General features: G+C 38.6%; 1 protein-coding gene across 1 annotated transcript in view; it reads right to left on the bottom strand.

Moving 5' to 3' along the window:
• Window positions 1–26273, bottom strand: part of ABCC4 (ATP binding cassette subfamily C member 4 (PEL blood group)) — a 212120-nt gene that overhangs the window by 56502 nt on the left and 129345 nt on the right. The window contains exons 21-26 of the mRNA XM_083361690.1: window positions 21668–21818; window positions 20274–20393; window positions 14598–14708; window positions 13910–14010; window positions 11308–11499; window positions 6462–6617 (exon numbers count right to left, since the gene is read on the bottom strand). Of these exons, the coding sequence (XP_083217816.1) occupies window positions 6462–6617; window positions 11308–11499; window positions 13910–14010; window positions 14598–14708; window positions 20274–20393; window positions 21668–21818 (831 nt within the window). The remainder of the gene's footprint in view (window positions 1–6461; window positions 6618–11307; window positions 11500–13909; window positions 14011–14597; window positions 14709–20273; window positions 20394–21667; window positions 21819–26273) is intronic.

The raw sequence follows: 26273 nt of genomic DNA, 5'->3' as shown, positions 1-26273 counted from the left end.
AAAAAGCAAATTCCTTCCTTTTTCTTAAAATTCTTGCAGTAATCTCTTTTAAAATCAAAACTTTTTGCTCATCCATTACAAAATCAATATTATAGGAGGCCTGGATAATTTCATTTCTAATCTTTCTCTTTGTGAAATAAACCACCACATCTCTGGGTAATTTCCTTTGTCTTGCAATCCATGAATTAACACGGAAGATTTTATCTATATCTTCCATTATTTCATCTGCTGGTCACTCCAACACCCCTTCCAAAACCTCAGAAACCATTTTCGTCAAATTTTCCTTAGGATTTTCTTTTAGGCCTCTGATTCTCAAAGCAATCTCCATCTGAGAACACTGTGTCGAAATCAAATCATAATCCATTTTCTCTATCACATTTTCAGTTTCTGTCATTTTGGCTTCCATTCTAATATCATTTTGAACAAGATCTTCCACTTTTTCATCCAAAATCTCAATGCTTTTAGCCAAATTTAACATTACAGATGTGATGTCTGCTCTCATTTCTGCTAATTTCTCTGTAAACTTCTCCTCCAACTTTTTCTCCATTATTTCAACAAATTGTTGCATTTGCTTTTCCATAGTTTCTTGGAGCAAACTCTGCAAATCTTTTACTGTAAAAGCTGATACAGATTCAGATGCAGGGGACAATGAAGTTTTCACCGAAGACTGCTGCCTCAGGGCAGGAACTTTAGAAGATATAGCCGCCATTTTCACCCTCAATTGTTAACTACGCACTTTCACACGCAGATTCAGCAAAATCCATTGAGTTAAAGATCAAAACTTCATCTTCACCAAAATCTCCTGCATCACTCTGCCTGCATCCTCGTTCTCATAAGCTCTTCCTTGCTAGCAGGGATGGTTGCAAACGCCCTGTTCTGCTCCAAAAAACCCGGAGCAGAGACGCCTCGCAGTCCGGAGCATGCCCAGGCTTTGGGGGGCTCAATCCTTCCGCCACCAAAACTCTAAGTTCTGGCGGCCCCGGAGAGCTCTACCCCTACCTGGACGCTCACCCCCTCCTCTTCTCCCGAGGTGGGGGCTTCCAAGCCACCGAACAGCTGATGGATGCTGTTTTCGGCGGCTCTACGGAGCCGCGAGGCTGACAGCCAAGAAATGGCTGCCTCCGGCGTCACCTTGCCATCCGGAAGCCTGATGAGAGCAACTTTTGCATCTCATTTGGAAACCAAGGACCCAGAGTCTGGAGGAAGAATGGAGAGGCACACACTGCAAGATGCTTGAAGTCCAGTGTGAAGTTTCCACAGTCTGTGTTGATTTGGGGAGCCATGTCATCTGCTGGTGTTGGTCCACTGTGCTTCATTAAGTCCAGGGTCAACGCATCCGTCTACCAGGAGATTTTGGAGCACTTCATGCTTCCTTCTGCAGATGAGCTTTATGGGGATGCTGACTTCATTTTCCAGCAGGACCTGGCACCTGCCCACACTGTCAAAATCACCAAAACCTGGTTCAATGACCATGGGATTACTGTGCTTGATTGGCCAGCAAACTCGCCTGACCTGAACCCCATAGAGAATCTATGGGGCATTGTCAAGAGAAAGATGAGAGACATGAGACCAAACAGTGCAGAAGAGCTGAAGGCCGCTATTGAAGCATCCTGGTCTTCCATAACACCTCAGCAGTGCCACAGGTTGATAGCTTCCATGCCACGCCGCATTGAGGCAGTAATCGCTGCAAAAGGGGCCCAAACCAAGTACTGAGTACATATGCATGCTTATACTTTTCAGAGGTCCGATATTGTTCTATGTACACTCCTTGTTTTATTGATTGCATGTAATATTCTAATTTACTGAGATTGTGGATTTGGGGTTTTCATGAGCTGTACACCATAATCGTCACAATTATGAGAAATCACGGCTTGAACTATCTTGCTTTGCATGTAATGAGTCTATCTCATATATTAGTTTCCCCTTTTAAGTTGCATTACTGAAATAAATGAACTTTTGCACGACATTCTAATTTTTAGAGTTTCACCTGTACTAACTATGCAGGTACTACAATACCTGAACAGTCAGCAGTGTGTGGCAGCAGTCAGAAAAGCTAGTACAGTCCTTGGTTGTATAAACAAAGGCATAGAATCAAAATCATGTAAAGGATTAGTGCCACTTTATCAAGTCACCACATTAGAAAAAAGATGTTGAGACTTTTGAAAAAGTGCAAAGAAGAGCAACTAAGATGATTAAAGGCCTGGAGACTAAAACCTATAAACAATGGTTGTAGGATTTGGGTTTGGCTAGTCTAGAGAAAAGAAGGACTAGAATGGACATGATAGCATTATTATAGTATTTGAGAGGCTCCCATAAAGAGGAGGGGGTTAATTTATTTTCCAAAGCACCAGAGGGCAGGACAAGTAACAATGGATAGAAATTACTTAAGGAAACAACCTGGAATTAAGGAGAACCTAACAGTGAGGACAATTAACTAGTGGAACAGCTAGACTTCAGACATTGTGGGTGCTTCATCACGGGAGGTTTTTAAAAAGAAATTGGACAACTACTTGTCTGAAATGGTATAGGGTCTCCTGCTAGGTTTTGGACTAAAAGACCTCCAAGGCCCCTTCCTGTTCTATTTTGATTCTGATTGTTTATCCTGAGAAAGACTATTTGTAGTACCCTAATTTCAGAAGGCATCATTAGCAATTAGAAGCACTTCTTCAGAATCTCTTAATTTCTCTTTTTTTCACGATGGATTCCTCCTTGCTGTCTTCTATTGCCTAAAAACATTATTCAAAACTTAGATTTTAGGACAAACTATGATTAGCATAAGCCAGAACCTGGAGGGGGAAGCCACACTTGAGAGACAAGGATGTACAAGCTGGTAGTGGATGCATTTCCATTCCATCTTGTGATTCAGTTTGTTCAAATGAAAAATTGTTTTCAAAATATATTCCATGAAAACTAACCTGACTTCTTAAATATCAGTAAAAGGTGAACTAGCTACTAGGAATACTCAAAGTGACAGATCTATCTGTTTTTCTAAGACATGTTTTCAGTAATTTACAAAATATTTCCTATAAAATCTTCACAAAAATTCACACACCCACAGACATATATACATGTGAGTTATCATCCAGAGAAAAGTCCATGTGCATTTTAATTGTATGTTGTAGCACCTTAGAGTTGCTGAGACTCACGCAGTATTTAAATCTAAATAGTATTTAAATCTAATTAATTACTTAATTTCCATATTGGACATGTATACTACAACATACAATTAAAATGCACAAGGAGTTTTCTCTGGATGAAAACTCACATGTCTGTGGGTGTGTGAATTTTTGTGAAGATTTTAAAGGAAATATTTTGTAAATTTCTCAAAACATGTCTTAGAAAAACAGATTTGAGTTTGGCTATCCATTTTTAATTACATAATTGCACTGCAAAATTTGGAGAAATGCAAAAACTAAACAATGTATCTGTTCCAGTTCATGTAATCACTCAGAAGGTCAAATTAGACTGATATATACTAAAATGCAACAAAAGGCATTATTTATCTCACTCTGAACTGAATTGGGTGGTCAGAGGCAGGTTTTATGCAAAATTCTACCAGCGTATTCATACTTAGAGATGCATGAAGGAATGCAATAGCAAAATACATTAGCCTTCCCATTGCATCCACAACAGTAAAGTAGAATGTATGGAATTTTTATTGAACACTATGCATTATTTTCATTTTAAGGTTGCTTGAAATCAGCATAAGCAGCAGCTGGGAGATGGGAGATAGAAAAGACTTTCATAGGTTTGCTATTTGATGGGGGAGTACTGTAAGGTGTCTTACATAGATGAAATCAACCAACTAATCAGAGTCCATCTCTAGAATCGACTTCAAAATAGCTTATTTAGATGCAGTAATGAATATTGAGAAATCTTATCCCAAAACCTTAAGTCTCACTTGTCAATGAAATTTAACTTGTCAAACTAATCAAACGTCTTCCAAGCAGCACATACAAACATCAAACCATGGTTAACACTGCAAAAATGGAGGAAGAATTTGTGCAAATCAGAATTAGAAAATATACTGCGTATGGTCATACTATGCAGCTGTTTTCAACACAAACACAATAATACAATGTAGTTTGTCATTGGTATGATCAGCATCTTACAATTTTGTGGACTTTTATGTTCCACTGACAATATGAAAAAAGCCTCCTTTAATGTAAAAAAAAGTAACTAAATACTTTTAGACAAATGAAGCTCTCCCTCATGAATTTAATTCAATACTGACAAGATGATAGACAAGGCACTTTTTGTTTTATTTTGAAGTGCAATTCCTATATAAGGAACTTAATATATCAACAATGTATGTCACAATAAATAGGATAGAAAATAAAATTAGTGTAGGAAAATACCCTACCTTCTAAAAATGTATATATATATTTTTTCCTAGGGGGAAAAAAAAACCTCCAGTATTATACAATACGGTTCCCACCTGAAATAGCTAGGAAAGCTTTCAAAACCTTGCCGCTATTGAATGGACAGTTCATCATCTGTTTTCAGGAGAAAAGAATATTGTACAAAGACAAAGGCAGAAGAATTTAAGTCCATGTAAAGTCCTCTTAGGTACAAAAGGGCCATCAACTTCACTCAGCAGCACTACTGTGCATTTACTGTATGAAGCCTTCAGCATCCAGAAACAAAGAGGGAGCTTGCATTAGGCTACAATCCAATTGTATTTATTTACTAGTAATAGCATACCTACCTCTTTCTGTGCTTTCTATTCTTTGAGCAGAGGGGCAAAAGGAGGACATGGCAAAGAGAGCTTTTAAAGAACCATACTGCTTGCCTAACTTTTATCATGGTAGTTCAAGACAAAAAACAAAAAAATAATCAGAGAAAAAAGGGGGGGGAGTCTCAGAGAAAGGCCTACAACCATGCATCGTTCCAGGCTTCATGTCATTTAATACAGGGCCCCCAGTCTCAGTCCAGGTCAGGTGAAACAGTACACAACTCAACAAAGGGCAACTGGCAGAAGCTCCCTGCTTCAGTTTTTGAGGGAGAATGTGGCTCTAGCTACATGTTAGGATGCTGACTTATGTTTTGTGTTTTTGTAATATTTAGCCTTGACAAGGAAGACATTACAGGGAAGAAGGACTAGAGAGCCCTATCTCAAATATATGAGTTCATAGGAACAATCCTGTGAGAATTGTCACATATTACATTGATATACGTAGTGAAATGGACACCCCTGTTTCATTACTCTCCGAATGCAACCTATATTTTAAGCTGAAAACACATGACAACTAGAATATGCAGGAACTGGAGGATCTTTTGACTTCAGAGATAGGAGAGGGAAAAAATCAAATTTGGCTTGCCAAAATTTATGACTGACATCTATCCACTTAGCTACTCAGAAGAGTTGGGGGAAAATATAAAAATTGAGCTTTTTGATGTCAGAAGAGCAAAAGTGAGCAAGGCAATCATGAGTCCAAGAGGCCCCATACTTCCTTTGCATGCCACTAACTGAAGTTAAATTGCACTGATTTCTCCATCCCTCTGCCTGTTCACCATTAATTTAGTTTCTTAATTTAAAAAGCAACCTGGATATAAAACCATCTTTGCTCTGATCCCATTCCTGGGTCAGTACCCCACCCCACCCCTGGGTCCTCATAGGGACTGACAGGATTGCTTTTCAATCCAAAAAACATAGTTCAAAGGAAAGATGGCCAGACATACTCTTTCAAAGGAATGCACTGGAGCTTTTGGGGGGCAATGATCAATGTGTTTATATTGTTACACATTTAGAATGGCACAAATAAACCTGAAAGATTGGAGCTGATAGCTGTTCAAAGCAGCGACTGAGTTAATTTACCACATTTCAGGACATGTGAGCAAAAATTTTCTAGCTCCAAATAGCCATTTCAAATCTTCCAAAGCAGCTGAGAATAAAACATTCACATTCTGGAATATCTCGAAAGCCAAATAAAAATTATCAATTTTCCACTAGCTAAATTATGCCAGGAACAGGATCTGAGTGACAGCACCCTAGCCCATAAAATCTTTTTTATTTTATGGTGTATATTTGAGAGGACAAAGATGCTGTGTGTGGGTGTGCACGAGTGCATGTGCGCGTGCACAAACATAGCCTCTTCTATTTGTCAGAATAATTTCCACTCTAAAATATTTTATGTCCCCAACACAGAATGCATCATTACAGTCTTTAAACTAAATTCAATCTGTAGTCATAACTAATGGCTGAAAGAAAGCTGTTTGGGCATGACAGAAACATAGATAATGAACCTCTTAAAATAGTCATAATAATTTCAGTTCGTTTTCAGTCATCATTCAAGAAGAGAGGATTAACATACACAGAGACATCACGCTACTCTATAAGATTCCTGGCATATAACCAGCAGAGTGCAGAAGAAAGATAAAGAAAAATTTACAACCCTAAGGTTTCTGGAGAGCACTGGATGGACTTCTAAAAGAGGCTGATACGCAAAGCAGACCAATACCTGAGGTATGATTGAAATTTTCTTCCTCAAGTCATGAAGTCCTAGTTCTGATGTCAAATATTTATCAATCCAAATTCTTCCTTGAGGTTCAGCCAACCGGAAAAGAGCAGCTATTAAAGAGCTTTTGCCAGCTCCTGTTCTTCCCACAATTCCAACCTGAAAGACAAATACAAAAAAAACCACACCATATACTAGGGGAAGAAGGCATTTCTAAAGCACTGCTTCTAATTATCTTGTTTATTTTACTTCTTGTAAGGCAAGATGTACAAAGTAGATACTAAGCAACAAAAGATGCATGAACATTGTCTTCAAAAAAAAAGATTTCTACAGCATTTAAATGATCTAAACCTATTGTTGGATAATATAGTGATTTTAGTTCATTTTCCTCATGTGAAGTAGGAATCAAACAAATGTTTCCCTTAGCACATGTGAAAGAGATGGCGGGTATTTATTTATTAGGACTTTTACTCTCTCCCTTAAATCATACCTATCTAATTCCAGCTGTTTAAACTGAACTTAAATTTTAATGCAATTTTATATATGTTTCTGAAACTATCATTGTCTAGCTTCAGGGCTTATAAAATATTAACATTTGCTTTTGGATAGGAATAACAGTGTTTTTGTTTCACAATTCTTGGAGTAAATATTATGGGTGGTCTTTTTATAGACCTTCTGTCTTAACATCAGAAGTACAGGAATAAACATATATAGAGAGACAATAATTAATTGTATCAAATGTATTAATAAGCAAAAAGAGAAAGAACAAGTGATTGATTAATCAACTGATTAAGTGCCGTTGAGTTGGTGTCAACTTTTATTTGAACTATCTTTTTCAAAGATCTTGGAGCACTGGGGAACTACCAGAGGACTGGAAAAGAGCTGATGTAGTCCCCATCTTCAAAAAAGGGAAAAAAATAAATCCAGGAAACTACAGACCTATCATTACCAAAAGCCAACATGGGTTTGTCAAAAACAGATCATGCCAGACAAATCTTATTGCATTCTTTGACCAAGTGACAAAATTAGTGGACCAGACAAATGCTGTGGATATAATTTACCTGGACTTCAGTAAGGCAGTTGATAAAGTAGATCACAACCTACTACTTGATAAGATAGAAAAAATGTGGGTTAGACAGCATCACCACCAGATGGATTCGTAGCTGGCTGACTGGCCGTACTCAGCATGTGGTCCTCAATAGAACTGCATCTACATGGAAGGAAGTGTGCAGTCCAGGGCTCTGTTCTAGGCCCAGTGCTCTTCAACATCTTTATCAACTATTTGGACAGGGGGATAGATGGGGAACTCATCAAATTTACAGACGACACCAAGCTGGCAGGAATAGCCAATAGTCCAGAAGATAGGCTTAAGATGCAGGAAGATCTGGACAGACTTGAACACTGGGCGCTATCTAACAAAATGAAATTCAATGGTGAAAAAAGTAAGGTTCTACATTTAGGCAGGAAAAACCAAATGCACCAAATGCACAGGTCACTACCTTGCTCAATAGTAGTGACTGTGAGAGGGATCTTGGAGTCCTAGTGGACAATCACTTAAAGAGCCTTGGTGGAGCAGTGGGCTAATGCCTCCTTAAGTAACACCAGCTGCCTGCAATAAGTGCAGGTTTGCATCCCACCAGGCTCAAGGTTGACTCAGCCTTCCATCCTTCCGAGGTAGGTAAAATGAGGACCCAGATTGTTGGGGGCAATAAGCTGACTTTGTAATAATGCCGCTTGGGGTGTGTGTGAAAGCCCTAACAAGGAGGCATATACATAGAATGAAGGCTACTGCTAAGCTTGTAAGCCGCCCTGAGTCTTCGGAGAAGGGCGGGATATAAATGGAATTAAAATAAAATAAAATAAATAAATATCAGCCAGCAGTGTGCTGCAGCTGCCAAAAAAGCCAACACAGTGCTGATAGAATCAAGATCACGTGAAATATTAATACCACTGTACAATGCCTTGGTAAGGCCACACTTGGAATACTGCATCCAGTTTTGGTCACCACGATGTAAAAAAGATGTTGAGACTTTAGAAAGAGTACAAAGAAGAGCAAAAAAGTTGGTTAGGGGACTGGAGGCTAAAACATATAAGGAACAGTTTCTGGAATTGGGTATGTCTAGTTTAATGAAGAGAAGGACTAAGGGTGACATGATAGCAGTGTTCCAATATCTCAGGGGTTGCCACAAAGAAGAAGGAGGCAAGCTATTCTCCAAAGCACCTGAAGGCAGGACAAGAAGAAACAGATGGAAACTAGTCAAGGAGAGAAGCAAGCTAGAACTAAGGAGAAACTTCCTGACAGTTAGAACAATTAACCAGTGGAACAACCTGCCTCCAGAAGTGGTGAAAGCTCCAACATTGGAAGTTTTTAAGAGGAGACTGGACAGCCATTTGTCTGAAATAGTATAGTTTCCTGCCTGAGCAGGGGGTTGGACTAGATGACCTCCAAGGTTCCTTCCAACATCATCATCATCATCATCATCATCATCATCATCATCATCATCATCATTATTATTATTATTATTATTATTATTATTATTATTATTATTATTATTATTATTATTATTATTATTAAACTTCCCTTTCAGTCCCCAAGTCCCACCAGCTGTTTTTCTTCACTTGGGACGTGTTTTACCCTCCTCTTGGCATCAATACAATAATTGGAGAATTAGTTGAGATAAACTCTCAACAATATCAATTTCAGTTGTCTTCATCGCTGCAGTTGGAAGCTCCTGAGGGAACCTTAGCTAATCACAAAAACATTAAATAAAGTCGGATCTATCATTTCTTAGAAGCGAAACCACAAGAAGATCCCAGAAGAAGCAGTGGCAAACCACTTCCTAATTCCTGCTAAGAAAACAGTCCAGGTACATTAATTCAGCAACATGTTCCCTCTCTTCCTAGTCACGTTTGTTTGGTTCGTTACTTTCCATGACATCTAAATCCTTATCCGCTATTAGAAGAGCATATGACTACTGAAACAGTAGGCCCAAGGCAAACAAAAGTATGAAAGTGATAAAGAGATATCTTGCATAAACTCTTAAAGGCTTCCGCTTCCCCATGAAGTCATCTCTGCAAAATAAAAGCCAGCATCTTTATAGTAGATTTACATAAATAGTAGTTTGAATGGTGGAATTATTCTTTCTGAGATTAAGTGGGAATTGGAGGGATGAAGCAGCATTTTACAAAATGGGAGGTATAGCTGAGAAGAGAACCTAACCAGAAACCTAACCCTCCCTCTCTAATTGCTTGTACAAGTTGTTTTGCAGTATTTCTAGAACCATCCTTACAAATCCTTCAGTACTGTGGGTATTGCAAGCAATCCTGGGCTGAATCAATCCAAGGTTTCAGATTTATTATATTCCTGTCCAGAACCAGCCTAGTATAATATTTAAAACTAGAAAATCATGAATCTTTCCAAACCTAATGTCTACTAAATAATACAAACTATAAAAAATAATTTTAAAAAGTTATCCCCTAGAACAAGAAAATCCATTTTATCTTAACTCTACAAAGTACAACATGATTCATATTAAACCTGCATATAACATATCAAAATAAATGTATAACCTAATAGTTGTAAACCATTACAAAATTAATAAAGTATGATACAATATTAGTCTGTACTATCTATAAAAATAAAAATATGATAGTAAAATATTCATAATAATGGGCTATAACAGTTTAGTACTGTTAACCAAGATGAATACAAAAAAGACAGAAATACACTAATACAATTATGTAAGGATTTTACAGTTTCTATTAATAATTATTTCCTACAAGATTTCACAAGCTGCTGCACAAAGCATAGCAATGCTGTATCTTAGAATTATAAGCAGGAAAAAAGTAGAAAGACCTAAACTGATCATTATGAAGAGCCTTCTAAATACTGAGGAAATGAGAGATTGTCAAATGTCTCTATAAAATGAGTGCTAAAGAAAGCCACTTCCAATTGTTTCAATATGCTAAGATATAAAAGGACATAAGGGGTTACTCTTAGCATTTCAAATCAATCAGTGAGAATGAATTTGAATGTATTCCCAGTCCTAATCTAACATCGTAAGTATTATATTAGACTATCATATTAATATATTATTAGTTAATCATTAATAGAATACAAATCATTTAACAACAGAATCTAACTGATTATTCTTCAGTGAAAAATTAGATGAAGGAAAACAAAGATAAACATTTTTCCAACTTCCCAGATCAACCAAAGTTGATTTGAGTAATTGCAGCACCAATAAACATTATATTTCATTTCCTCCTTAGACCCTAAAACAGCTAAAACAAGAGACCAAGAATGAGAAATTTGATCTCTGCCTAAATGACGAAGAATTGTGCATGTACAGAACAGATGGGGAATGGCAGAAGAGAAGTTCCATGAGACTAACATTACTAGTCCTCCTAAAAACAAAATACAGGTAATCCTCAACTTACAACAGTTTGTTTAGTGATCATTCAAAGTTACAACAGTACTGAAAAAAAAGTTACAACCTTTGCACCATTCCCATGATCTGATCAAAATTCAGACCGTTGCTGTGTCCCAGGGTCATGTGACCACCTTTTGTGACCTTCTGACAAGCAAAATCAATGGGGAAGCCAGATTCACTTGACAACCAGGTTACTAACTTATCAAGTGCAGTGATTCACTTAACAGCTGTGGCAAGAAAGGTTGTAAAATGGGGCAAAACTCACTTAACAAATGTCCCGCTTAACAACTGGGCTAAATTAGGGTCGTAAGGATTACCTGTATGCAATGTGTGAAAAAATCAAGCCCATGAAACCCAAACACTGTTAAGGCTCTTTTTAACATTCTGACTCAAAAATAAAATTAACACATACGTACTTTTTCTTTTGATTTAATTAAAGCAGATAAATGTTTCAACACTAAAGGACCATCTGCACTGTAAGCAAAGTTCACATCATCAAATGCTATAACTCCTTCAGTTGGCCACTCCACTGGTGGATGTTTGTGTGTATGCCATGGGGCTTCCTGTTCCAACTCTGTGTATTCCATTACTCGTTCCACTGATATCATCTGAAAAAGAGAAACAAAAATTGATTCCTAGGTATTTACTGATTTACAATACAGTAATCACTTGAGGATTAATTTTCAGGTTTTAAGTAGACTCAGATTCAATGCTTGCTGCATTTATTTCTACCTGAATAGATGTGCTTTTAAGAAAAAGGGAAGGAGCATAAATCAAATAAGTGGGGAAAAATATTCTGAAGCAATTTTGCTTTCATATATCTGGAAGAAATCTACAGTACATCTTGGTGTTAATCTATATCTCCTATGTCTGAAAACAACACTCCACAATGGTGAGACTTATAAACTTTAATTATATCCCTCTTCAATGTGCACTGGATTAAACTACAGCAATTAAACATATACCAGTGTGCTACCCTGCATATCTTTACCAGTGTGCTACCCTGAATATCTTAAATAATCCTTGTGTTAGCCATGGACAACTGGAAGCTTGCTTTGTAGAGCTGTTCACAGTGTATTAGTTTACAAACATGAAATAGAATAGAGAACATAGAGCATATAATAATAGTGTTGGAAGGGACTTTGGATGCCCTCTAGTCCAACTCTCTGCTCAAGCAGGAGACCCTGTTCTACAGATCTCCAGTCTCTGCTTGAAAAGCTTGATAAGCCATTCCATTGATTACTTATTCTCACTGTCAGGAAATTTATCCATACTTCTAGGTTGGAGGTCTCTTTAATGATCTTCCACCCATTACTTCTTGTCCTGCCTTCAGGCCTTTGAAGAATAGGTTGCCCACCTCTTCTTTGTGACCAACCATCAAGTAATGGAAGACTACTATCATATCATCAATACTCCTTCTTTCCGTTAGACTGGACATGCCTGGTTTAGCCTACAGGTCCCCTATCATGTTAGTTGCTCTTCTCTGCACTCTTTCTAGGTCCTCAATATCTTTTTTGTATCAGGATGAATAGAACTGGATGGAGTAATCCAAGTGTGGTCTCACTAGAGCAGTATAAAGTGGTCCTATCGTTTCATATGATTTTGAATCTCTCTGTCTTGATGCAGCCTAGGACTGCATTAGCTTTTCTGGCAGCTGCAGCACACAGCTGGCTCATACCTAAGTGATGGTCTACTAGGATACCTCGATCCCTTTCATAGTTGCTATTACTGAGCCATGTGCCATCTACACTATAGCTACACATTTGGTTTTTCTTGCCTATGTGTAGGACCTTACTTTCTTATCACTGAATTGCATTTTGTTAGGTAGGGCCCAGTGTTCAAGTCTGCCAAGATTCTTCTGGATCTTGAAATTATCTTCCAAAATGTCAGCTATTCCCCCGAGCTTGATGTCATCTGCAAATTTGATGAGTTCCCTTTCTATCCCCTCATCTGGATCATTTGCGAAGATGTTGAGGAGCATTGGCCTAACAGAATCTTGAGGTACCCCACTTCATGTACATGTTGTTCCATTGAGGACCATCTGCTGAGTATGGTTGGTTCACCAGTTGCAAATCCATCTGATAATGGTACTGTCTATCCCACATTATTCTATCTTACTAAGAAGTTAGGGGGTGGTCTACTTTGTCAAATGCCTTACTGAAGTCAAAGTAAACCATGTCCACAGTATTTCCCCTATCCATAATGTAATAAGTATATATTGATTTTATTTAAAAAATCTCCCTTTTTCAACCCTGTAGTCCCTGTTCAGGGTAGAATTGGGGCAAATGGATGGAGCTGAACATTTACTGTCCAGATGTCCTTCTTGACATCTATGCAGAGTTCACAGCAGATATTTTTCCTTTGCACCCTAGGAGAGAACCATCTGCTGCTACCTAGGGTTGAACTCTCAACCTTCCTAGTGGGAAGGCCACCATGCTGCTCATATTAAGTATATAATAATACATTATATATTATGTATATATTAATTATATAATACTGTATAATACAATTAAACTTAAGTATATAATGATAATAAAATTATATATATAACACTAATTTAATATGTATTGTAATATAACACTAATTTAATATATGTACACACTTATCTCTTTCTTTTCTCATCCCACCATGTTGGGGTTACATTATGCTGTCTGAATGAAAGATTAACATGAATGAAATTCTTCCCACTTCCTACTTCCTCTAAGAAGGGATTGCCATCTTTGTTTTCCTTCACAGAAAGTTCTTTCATAATTCTCAACTGACTTTTTTGTTACGAATGAAGCAAAGATACATGTCTCAGGATAATGTTGCAAGACCCAATCTGGGTCAATCACAGGGACCAACATAAAATTGGATCTTGACTTTTTTGCATTCAGAGTAATTCACTTCCCCACAACACAGAAGGATGGAAACAAAATCAGATGTATTTGAGCAAGGGAACCAACAGGGCAAAATGTCTTTGGGCTTTCAGTGCAACAGGGTTTTTCCACATACTTTAAAGAAACAACTGGTTATTACCAGATTTTCAACTTCTGCACTTTGCCGAACACTCCACTGGAACATTCCGGTAAGAGTGATTGCGTAGGATAAAGCAAGTCCCACCTTTCCGGCATCAAGAGCTATGAGACAAGAAAGAAGGCAGGTATAAAGAATTTTGAATGAACAATTTTCTTCAATTTTAATAATCTAGCTTATGGAAATTGAAAATATAAAACTTAAATTACACAAACTAAATAGATATGCCTATGCGCTGGGTATGTGCATAGGGAACAAGTTATCCAGGAAAAAAATATATTCTTAAATAAAGGATTGTGACAAAGAGGAATCTATTATATATTAAAAAATTAAGAACATTAAGAAGAGTTATAAGTATTTTCATTTGTAGCATCACAATGTTAACAGAATTTAACTTACTGATTGATTTAATTTATTAAAATTTTACATTGCCGGTCTTCCAACGACTGGGCGGTTCACCGATAAAAACAAAGAAGAAGAAGAGAGGGCAAAAGATGGCACAAATTGGACAACAATCAAAACAAACCATATTACCCAGAAATTATCTGGAGGGAATACTATCTCATTACCAGTAATTGGCTTGTGAAAAGAACACAATTTATTCACTTGATGTTGGTAGCATAGCTAGAAAAATATGAGAAGGCCAACCAGAGTAGATAATAGTATAATGTTTTCCAGCAAGTAAACTTACTCTGTGCAAGCAGCAAAGAGCCAAAGACCACCACTATCACAAAGATGGCACAGATGGCATCCAAGCGTACTGCAAACCAGCGAGACGTAGTCAGAAATAGGAACCAAGATTCTGAAAGCAAAAAGAAGAAAGGGAGATTGTTCAGATGCAACAGATACAACATTAGCAGGGCTGAAACAATTGGGTTATATAAATTCGGTCTTATCCTTGAAACTGATTTTGGAAATTCAGGAAGGAAAAGGATTTTTTTCAGAGGCAGTTCCATTTTACCTCTAAAGACATACAGTGATACAGGTGGTCCTCATCTTATGACCAAAATGGGGACCAGAATTTATGTTGCTAACCAAGGCAGTCGTTAAGTGAATGGTGCCCAATTTTATGACCTCTTTTGCCACAGTTGTTAAGCAAATCACTGCTGCTGTTAAGTGAATCAGGCAGTCATTAAGCGAATCAGACCTCTTTGCTTGTTGGAAGTCAACTGGGAAAGTCACAAATGGTGATCACATGATCCTGGGAGGCTGCAACTGTCATAAATACATGCCAGTTGCCAAGTGCTCAAATTTTGATCATTTGTCATGACGATGCTACAATAGTCATAAGAACAAGGAATGATTGTAAGTCACTTTTTCCAGTGGCGTTGTAACTTTGAACAATCATTAAACAAATGGTTGTAAGTCAATGACTGCCTGTATTGTCCTTGACTTACAATTCATTTAGTGACCATTCAATTTATAATGGCACTGGAAAAAGTGACTTATGATAGTGTTTCAGAGTTACAATCTTTGCAGAATCCCCCTGATCATGGGATCAAAATTCAGATGCTTGGCAACTGCTTCATATTTATGACCATTGTTGTGTCCCAAGGTCCTATGATCCCCTTTTGTGACCTTCTGACAAGCAAAGTCAGTGGGGAAGCCAGATTCACTTAGCAACTGGGTTATTAGCTTACTAACTGCAGTGATTCACTTAACACTGCGGCAAGAAATGTCATAAAATGGGGCAAAACTCACTTAACAATTTCTAGATAGAAATTGGGCTCAGTTGTGGTTGTAAGTTGAAAACTACCTGTACTGAGTCCTTCCGCCTCATATTAATCCTTAGGTCTGATCTGTCAACCTGGAGTTGAGGACTGGACGAAGAGTAGAAAGAACCAGTTTATCCTATGGGGGGAGGGAGCTGGGGGGATAGGGAAACTGGAAGTAAAGTTAGTACCATCCTGAGACATCGGCTCATCATCCCAAGGTCCCCAGCTTGGGAAACGGAATGTAACGGCTCAAGATCTAGCCCACCTTTGCAGGGACAGTTACCAAAACAACTTCTTTGAATGTGACTGGACAAACAGGAGATAGCAGAGGGATGGAATGAGAAAGAGAAAGTAAACTGGGAAGCTTCCACATGCAAAACTTCAGTTCTGGCTTTGTTTTACTGCAACCACTTGGCTTTTAGTAAAAGTATTCTTTTCACTATAAATGGAGTTGAGAGTCTTGCTTTCCTGAAAGACCAAGATGGGGCAGGGCAGACACTCAATAACTTATTCTAATGAGTTACCACTAAGCAGCACTATAAACTGTTGACCACATCCATATGTTGCCTTGAGTAACTTCTGCGTAGATATTCCAGTTCATATAAACATTTAGTATGGCTTAACATTTAAACATTTAAACATTAAACATTTAGTATGTTTAATTTGGAAAATTAAATATTTAGTATGGCGTAGCAGAGTGAGCGCCTGTTACTTGTCCCAGCTTCTGCCAACCTAGCAGTTCGAAAGCACGTAAAAATGCAAGTAGAAAAATAGGGACCACTACAGTGAGAAGGTAACAGCGTTCCGTGCGCCTTTGGTGTGTAGTCATGCCGGCCACATGACCACGGAGATGTCCTCGGACAAACTCTGGCTCTTTGGCTTTGAAACGGAGATGAGCACCGGCCCCTAGAGTTGGAAACGACTAGCACGCATGTGCGGGGGAACCTTTACCTTTACCTATGCCTGGACTAGGAGCCTACACATATTTCAAGAAGTAAATGTGGGAACCAAATGTAAACAGATATGTACTGTATATTTATTTCTATATTTATTTATTTATATCCCACCTTTATTATTTTTACAAATAACACAAGATGGCGAACCCAAAGATGCTTTTGCCAAAAGACAACTGGCCTTTCTTGTTTTTTTGTTTTTCTTGGATGAAGCTTTTTAGGTGAGAAGTGAAACACTTTCAAAGGAACAAAAAACAAGGAACTCCAGTTGCCTTTTAGCAAAAGCACATTTGAGTTCGCCACCTTGAATTCTCAGCAAACTCAAAACTTCTTGGAGGAGAAGTGAAACATTTTCAAGGGGAAAAAAAAAACACAAGAAAGCCATAGATTCATAGAATAACAGAGTTGGAAAGGACCTTGAAGGACATCTAATTCAACCCCCTGCTCAAGCAGGAGACCCTAAACCAGGGGTCTTCAAACTTGGCCCTTTTATGACTTGTGGACTTCAACTCCCAGAATTCTGGGAGTTGAAGTCCACAAGTCATAAAAGGGCCAGGTTTGAAGACCCCTGCCCTAAACCATTTCAAACAAATGGCTGTCCAGTCTCTTCTTGAAAGCCTTCAATGATGGGACACCCACAACTTCTGAAGGCAAGTCATTCCACTAGTTGATTGTTCTCACCATGAGGAAATTTCTCCTTAGTTCTAGATTGTTTCTCTCCTTGATTATTTTACATCCATTGTTCTTCTCTTGCCTTCTGGTACTGTGAAAAATAGGTTGACCCCCCTCTTCTTTGTAGCAACCCTTCAAATATAGGCTGCTATTATGTCACTTCAGTCATTCTTTTCACTAGACTAGGGGTAGGGAACCTTGGCTCTTTTATGACTTGTGGACTTCAACTCCCAGAATTTCTGAGTCAGCATGGCTGGTTCAGGAATTCTGGGTATTGAAGTCCACAGGTCATAAAAGAGCCAAGGTTCCCTACCCCTGCACTAGACATACCCAATTCCTGCAACTGTTTTTCATATGTTTTAACTTCCAGCCACCTAATCATTGTTGTTCTTCTCTGCACTCTTTCTCAACACCTTTTTATATTGTGATGGCCAAAACTGGATGTGGTACTCCAGGTGTGGTTATACTAAGGCTTTCTAAAGTGGAAGTAATGCTTCACATGATCGTGATTTTATCCCTCTATTAATGCAGCCTAGGATTGCATTGGCTCTTTTGGCTGCCACCACACACTGCTGGCTCATATTTAAATGATTGTGTATTTGGACTCCAAGATCCCTCTCACATTTACTGGCATTAAGCCAGGTTTTACCTAGTATGAAGTCCAGATGCCTTTTAGTAAAAGCAGCTTTGCAACAACCATAACCAGGATAATTGAGAATCTCCATTAACATCAAGATGGCAAACATTTCCAACACATTTTCATCCTTCTATTTTCCCAAGGACAATCTAGTAAGGTGAACTGGGCTGAGAGAGAGGGACTGGGCTAAAGTCAGCCAGCTGGCTTTCATAACTAAAGTGGGACTTGAACTCACTATCTCCCACTTTCTAGCCTATGCCTTAACCACTAGACCAAACTGGCTCTCATATATATCATACCTTCTGATTTTATTTGTTTATCTAATATATATGACTGTCCATCTCAGAAATTACTCTGGGTGATAAAACAGAATTAAAATTAAATTAAATTAAATTAAATTAAAAAGGTAAAGTTTCCCCTGCACATGCGTGCTAGTCGTTTCCAACTCTAGGGGCCGGTGCTCATCTCTGTTTCAAAGCCGAAGAGCCAGTGCTTGTCCGAGGACGTCTCCGTGGTAAGTTAAATAAAAGGCAGCTGAGAAACAACAAACCCAAATAACTATCAGGACCAAGACGTGGGTTCCTTCACATGCTTAGAGCCCCAGGCATAGGCACAGAAACGTATCTTTAGAGCTTATGAAAGGCCAGGAGGGTCAGGGCAATCCTGATCTTCACAGAGAGAGAATGTGCCACAGCAGAAAAAATTCATCTTATCGGCCTTGCATTCTTTGGTTGAGGGACTCAAAGCATGTCCATCCTACCTGAATAGATCAGATGGTAAAAACAACTGGAGAGAAATGGTTCTTTAAGTAACCCAGAATCATATGCGGGAAGGAACCTTGGAGTCTTCTAGTCCAGCCCTCCCTGCCCAAGGCAGGAGACCTTTAATTAAGGAGACTTTGACATGGAAGGGCTTTAAAGGTGACAACCAGCAGTTTGAATTGCACCTGGAAGCACACTGGCAACCAATGCAGTTCACAGAATCGACATCTGACATGCACTAAATAACTGACAACATTTACTATCCATGCTGTCACATTCTGCACTAGTTGAAGCTTCCAAATACACTTCAAGGACAGCTCCATGTCGAGCGAATTGCAGTAATCCAGATGAGAGAGCATGAGTGATAGTGAGCAGAGCCTCCCTGTCCAAGAACAGGCCTCCCTGGTACAGAACTGAAGTTATGCAAAGGTCCCCCCACCCAAGCTACAGCTGCAACCTGTTCTTTGAGCAAGAGACATGAATCCAGGAGGAACCCCAGATTATATACACTGGGTCTATCTTAGGTAATGCCATATCATGTAAGACCAGCAACAGAAGGTTCCTGACATTAGAAGTTCCTGATACACCCGCAGCTTTCCAGAAGATTTTTACAAGTAGACAGTACATTTTCAAATGTATTTGAAGAAATTTGCCCTAGTTTAATTTCCTATCATTTGAAAAGAAAAGGAAAAAACCCACTCCCACTAACCAATATTAGCTTTTATGTTCTTTTTTTGGCTACTTGAAACAGAGAAGATTTTTTGAGAAGACATATAACAAATGCTTGAAACTCAACATTAAGAAAACCAAGATCATGGCATCCAGCCCTCTCAATTCCTGGCAAATAGATGGGGAAGAAATGGAGGTAGTGACAGATTTTATTTTCCTGGGCTCCAAGATCACCGCAGATGGGGACTGTAGCCAAGAAATTAAAAGACGCTTGCTCCTGGGGAGGAAAGCCATGGCAAAACTAGACAGCACACTAAAAAGCAGAGACATCACCCTGCCAACAAAAGTGCGTATAGTCAAGGCTATGGTCTTCCCAGTTGCAGTGTATGGCTGTGAAAGTTGGACCATAAAAAAGGCTGAGCGCCAAAGAATTGAGGCCTTTGAACTATGGTGCTGGAGAAGACTCCTGCGAGTCCCTTGGACTGCAAGGCAATCAAACCTGTCAGTCCTAGAGGAGATCAACCCTGGCTGCTCTTTAGAAGGCCAGATCCTGAAGTTGAAACTCAAATACTCTGGCCACCTAATGAGAAGGAAGGACTCACTGGAGAAGAGCCTAATGCTGGGAAAGGTTGAGGGCAAGAGAAGAAGGGGACGACAGAGAATGAGGTGGCTGGATGGAGTCACTGAAGCAGTAGGCATGAGCCTAAATGGACTCCAGAAGATTGTAGAGGACAGGAAGGCCTGGAGGAACGTTGTCCATGGGGTCGCGATGGGTCGGACACGACTTCGCAACTAACAACAACAACATAACAAATGCCTCAGATGAAATAATGTTTAATTCTCCTGCCTCATTCCATTTCTCAATGAATACAGTAGTTTATGAAATAGCATACTGCAGGAAGAATGTTCCTGCTTGGTTCTGCTGAACTGGAAATTAATTACCTTGGTCTTTTTACAAACCTGTGTGTAGGTCTTGGTGTGCATCAAATAATTCTTGGAATCTCTGCTGTGCTTGAAAAGCACGAATAGTCCAAAGTCCTTGAAGAGATGATGACAAATGAGAAAAAACTGGGCTTCGAGCTGCAACATAAAGATTAAAAGATGTCAGATTTCAAGAGAACTCTTTCATTATACTGACCTTTAATACTATTAACAGATATTAACTGAATAAATGTGAAATATTTATCACTGATATTACAAAAAACAGTAAGTTTCTCTAAAATTATCTCAATGTTTATTTAAAAATTATTATAAAATTATTGCTGCTCAGAGTCACCTGAACTGCGAGATGGAAGGCAAATAATTTTGATAAACAAACAAATAATGCAGAAGTTGCAGGAAGTACATACAGCTATGATTAGGTTATCTCTCTCCTGAATTGCTATGTTGTTTGATAATCAGTTACAGAATTCATTCAGAAATATCTGTGTGACTTAGAATGTGTTCCTCTGACATCTTTCAGTGAAGAACACAAAGCAAAGTTAGAATAAGGTGGAATAATGTTGTTCATACCTACTCAGCACCAGAAGGTCTGGCACAAAGGCTGAGCAGGCAATATTCTGAGACAGGTAGATAGAAATGCTAACTAGCAATGGAAAGGCAGACTTGTGGGAGGAAAATGGATAATGAAGAAAATGTAGTCTTTATGCTACAGTTGTTCTGTAGAATTGAGGTCATTTAGCAATCTATTATATACAGTATTTAAGTAGGCTGCAACTTCCTAGCTTGTCCTCTGTTTCTATTGCAACTCCAAATTTTCATTTATTTTCATTCTGAAGAATAAGAGAAGCGTCAATTATAATCCATAGCTGAATTGTTGAAATCAAGAGAAAACAGAAAGCAGGACAATTTTTTTAATAAAAAAATCAGAGACAGGCAACCTTTTGAAGTCCAAAAGTCACATTCCTTTTTTTTTCCCAGCCTCTAATGGTCACAGGGTGCATCCATCTCTCTGGGGGGTTATTCATTTAAAATAAAATTGGTGCATTAAGTACTGTGGGGCTGAAAGCACCTCCTTCACTTTTTATTTCAACATATTTCTCAAGCATTCCTAATGTCAAATGTAGGCAAAGCACATGGGAGGTGTGCTCAGCTAGTGAGAGAAGAAGGGGCATATGTTGTGTCTATTGCTGAGAGCAAGAAATTAAGAGTTTTGGGGACGCTGAAAATGGAAAAATGTTTATGTGCTGGAAATGGATTTTTATACGTGCCATTTAAGTGCTACAAGAAGGAATGGGCCAAAAGAATGTTCAAAATCACTACCAAAATACACATATATGTACAGGAGGAAAACCAAATCTGCATGTGAGCAATTTGCAGCATGGAATGCAACGATAAAATTTGAAAAAACATACTGGTAGATTCCAAACGTTTGATATCTCTTGATGTATCCAAAAAGTATCGTCGAAGAAATATGAACAGAATAAGAAGTGGAACCAATGGGATGAGAATCCAGGGTATCACGGCAATCGCTACTCCGACCACCCCACACACCTGAAGAAAAGTCTGCCAGAAGAAAAGGTGGACAGGAATCACATCTTAGTTTTCAAAGGTTCTTGTACACAACCATGTAGAAGAGATAGTGACGTCCAGAGTAGACCATCCCAACGTCCATACAATCATACAAATGAACATAGTATTTGGGAAATATTTCCTAATTATTTCTACTAACAGCCATAAGCTGACTTTTTTGCCCATTGTTCTACTTTCACAATAAAGTCAAAGGGACAAGATGTTTGGCAAATCGCCAAGTCCCACTTGCTGTATCATTTCTGCCCACCCCGATTTGCAAGGTAATGACGTTAATGAACTAACTCAAGGGCAATGGTAAAGATGGCTGAAAGATACTTCTGGTGCTTAAAAAAACAGCAACTAATTTTCAGAAGGCCACAGCTGAACTCCATATGTGAAATTGTCTCCAAATAAGACAGGGGTCTTCAAACTTGGTCCTTTTATGACTTGTGGACTTCAACTCCCAGAATTTCTCAGCCAGGCATGTTGGCTGAGAAATTCTGGAGTTGAAGTCTACAAGTCATAAAAGGGCCAAGTTTGAAGACCTCTGAAATAAAATAATAGAAATCAAGCAGAGTCAGAAACACCAAAATTATTTTCTCCTAAATTAGGTTGGTCTTAGTTCCATAAAGGTCCTAGGTTTTTTTTGTTCCCTTTCAGCCAAGCCCTTTGTGATTCTGGGGCTTATCTCAACTTTATGCACTGTGCTATTTTTTTCCTAGCTCCCGGCTTTAACATTGTCTCTACTACTGTTGCCTTTTGAGGGAATTCTACCTTTTTAGGGCACTGCTTAATTAATTTTTTTTATTTTACCCTGCTTTTACGTGTCCCTAGATCTATAAAATGGCCTCATCAAAGCTTCATTTATACACAGGCCAAATTTGCCATTATGCACCTGCTTGAAGTATGCTTGAAGTAAATAAACTGGAGAACAATTTTTCTCTTTAGTTTCAGGATCAGCTTGGTTACAACATTAAGAAACAAAATCTCTCAGATGGGAATATTCCTGCCGAAGTGCAGAGAACAAAACCTTCTCATTGAAGGAAAATAAAAGAGAGGGGATATTGTTAGATGATGTTCTGACACACCATTGTCTGACACACATCCTATCTTTGGAAGGAATTTTACAGAAGTCTCATTAACATTAAACTTATGAAAGGGTGGGTCATTCTAATATCATGCATATGAAAAACTCAACTTGCATGCAAATAAACTTAATGAAATAGTTTCAAAAGGCAGACACATTATTGCACAGGCAACAACCAAGCCCTACACAGAAGGAGAAGGCATCTGATTTCCCAACTTATGCAAATTGAACATTATTCTTGGAAAACACACGACCATTTCGTAATGAATTAAACTTTACCTCTCCCTTTTCTTTTAGTGCTACCTTTCTTTAAACTATCATCATGAGGGCTGCAGTTTCTACACAGAGCGGGGAGGAGGTGAATCAAGCTGATCTAAAATATTTGGCTTGATATTCAGGGGGAAAAAGAGCTAAAAGAGGAGGAGGTAGAGGGTTTAATGGACTGGTGGAATAAGAACAGCTTGATTCTAAATGTAGAAAAACAAAAAAGATTTCAGAAAAGACAGGCATAGCCATACACCTCTGTGCATTAATGATTCAACTATGGAGATAATAATAATAATAATAATAATAATAATAATAATAATAATAATAATAATAATAATAATAATTAAAAATAATAATAAAGAAGTTGGAAGGGACCTTGGAGGTCATCTAGTCCAACCCCCTGCTCAGGCAGGAAACACTATACCATTTCGGACAAATGGCTGTCCCGTCTCTTCTGGTCCACTGGTTAATTGGTCTAACTGTCAGGAAGTTTCTCCTTAGTTCTAGGTTGCTTCTCTCCTTGACTAGTTTCCATCCGTTGCTTCTTGTCCTGCTTTCAGGTACTTTGGAAAATAGCTTGAGTCCCTCCTCTTTGTGGCAACCCGCGAGATATTGGAACACTGCTATCATGTCACCCTTAGTCCTTCTTTTCATTAAACTAGACATACCCAATTCCAGCAGCCGTTCCTTATATGTTTTAGTCTACAGTCCCCTAATCATCTTTGATTAGTGGTTAGTAGTATTGAGTTTCTGGGTGTGCAGCTAATGAGCAGGTTAGCTTGGTCACTCAGCAGTGTGACACTGATGAAGTGAGTACAGCAGCACCTGCATTTTCTGCACCATATGAGAAGAGCACGTTTTTCTTCCCCTGTCCTTACCACTTTCTATAGGGACAATTGAAAGCAACTGTCATATTGTATTACTGTTTGATTTGGAGCAGGCATGTCAAAGTGCCAGACCACAGGCCAGATGCGTCACGCCGAAACCATGCCCACCTCATTGCCGGCAATGGGGGGAAAGTCCCGATATGTTGCACGATGTCACGTGATGTCATGAGTTTGACATGCCTGGTTTGGAAGTATTATTGTTTCAGACAGGAAGGCTGTGCAGAGAGTCGTGAGGACAGCAGAAAAGATTATTAGATATTCACTTCCTTCTATTCAGGAATAGGCATATAAGTGTTGCTCGACCAGAGTCCTCAGTATTGTTAGGGATGTTACGTGTCCTCTCCATGATCAGTTTTCTTTGTAACCTTCTGGAAGGAGGCGTTGTGGTATCCGAAGCAGACACAACACACACATACACACATTCATTTGAGAGCAGTCATCAGAATTTCATTTTTAATGTGTGCCAGTGTTTATACGGAAAAAGGGACAGTAAAGATTATTTTATCTTAAACGTATTGCCCAGTTTTTAAAATGAACTCTCCTCCAGTTGACAAGGACTGACCAGCTGAAAGAAAGGTCATTCCACAGGCCCCCTCAGCCCATCTCTCTCTATGTAATTTCTCTTCTGTCAAGAATCAGGGCGCACTATCTTTACAACCAGCAAGAAAAATATCTTCATACATTAATAGGTTTGATTTATACGTTGGCTTTCACTAGTAAATATTTAAGAGTAAAAACACCTTTATACTTTTAACAGCATAAAATATTAAAAGAAAAACAAACCATGTAACAAGATGTTATCTCAAGAATTTTCTCTGCAGATCTTAATGGCTCAGCAGGTTAGCACTGCAAAGGGAATCAAATTCCTTGGACTATCAGCCTTCAGACTCTTCAGGGCTTTAAAGGCTGGTATAGCAAGATCTATTTATTTATTTTATTTATTTAGATTTATATACCGCCCTTTCCCGAAGGACTCAGGGCGGTTTACAGGGTATTTAAAAGAAAATCAATACAAAAATTAAAACAAATTAAAAAAGATTAAATGAAACCCTGAGAAAAAATAAAAACCCAGTTAAAATTAAAAATTAAGAAATTCTCAGACTGGGCCAGAGAGCTCGAAGAGCCAGGTCTTCAGGTCCCGGCGGAATGAACGGAGGTCGGGGGCAGTCCTAAGCTCCGCGGGCAGCTGGTTCCAAAGGGCAGGCGCACCCACTGAGAAGGCCCTATCCCTGGGTGTTACCCGCTGGCATTCTTTGACCGGCGGCACCCTGAGAAGACCCTCCCTGTGGGAGCGCACTGGACGAAGGGAGCTTGATGCTGGCAGCAGGTGTTCCCTCAAATATCCCAGACCCTCGCCATTTAGGGCTTTATAGGTCATCATTTTGTTGGTGAATTGCACAGACACATCCATGGGGGATCTAGGCACAATATGGATATACGTAATTTGCTATTACTGCCAACTTCCAGAACTTTTATTAATGTTCTAGTTTAGCCTACAGCAGGGCACTTTGTTTAGCTTCCTACATCAATCAAGGTTGATTAGTGCTGCCACCTAGCTGGACCACACTGAAACTTTACATTGTGCTCAGTAAGCAATGTTCAGCATAACAAGTACACCTCTCTTAACACAGGAATCTATAATCCTTAAACTTTACATATTAGCAGCCTGAATGTGACATTTCATACCAATACATGGATATTTCTCAGAATGTCCTGAAAAAATAGATAGATAAACTACTTCTTATACTAGAAAAGCAAAGCAAATAGACAAAAAAGAAAAATCTTTAAATCTCACAGAAAGCACATTTAAATCTATACAAATATTTTACAAGTCTTACTCTGAGATTCATTTAGCTTACTTATATTTATCCCTTGAGAGCCAATATTGGTAATTTGCACTGGTAATTTTACTTCAAAAAAAACCTCCCTTTTGAATCAGAAAGTAAAATCTGAGATCTACTTTTGCCAAACAGGGGAAAAAATCCCTATTTTGTTTATAAATACATCCATAGTATATCAGTAGTTTAAGGCAATGTAGAAGATTTGTACTTATCACCATTTAAAACAGGATTCTTATACACTATGAGTGACAGGGGAATTAAAAGATTTGTAGTAGCTAAGAAGTTGTTAGAAATGTTAATGGAATCACTTGATCTTTTCTTCCTTCTGCTATGGCAACTTTTCCTGCCAGGAAATTGTGTTACAGCG

The sequence above is a fragment of the Vipera ursinii genome (genome assembly GCF_947247035.1).
Source record: "Vipera ursinii genome assembly, chromosome: 4".
NCBI classification, from domain to species: Eukaryota; Metazoa; Chordata; class Lepidosauria; order Squamata; family Viperidae; genus Vipera; species Vipera ursinii.
The sequence above is the reverse complement of the archived record's forward strand: the minus strand, read 5'-3'. Positions and strand labels throughout refer to the sequence as shown.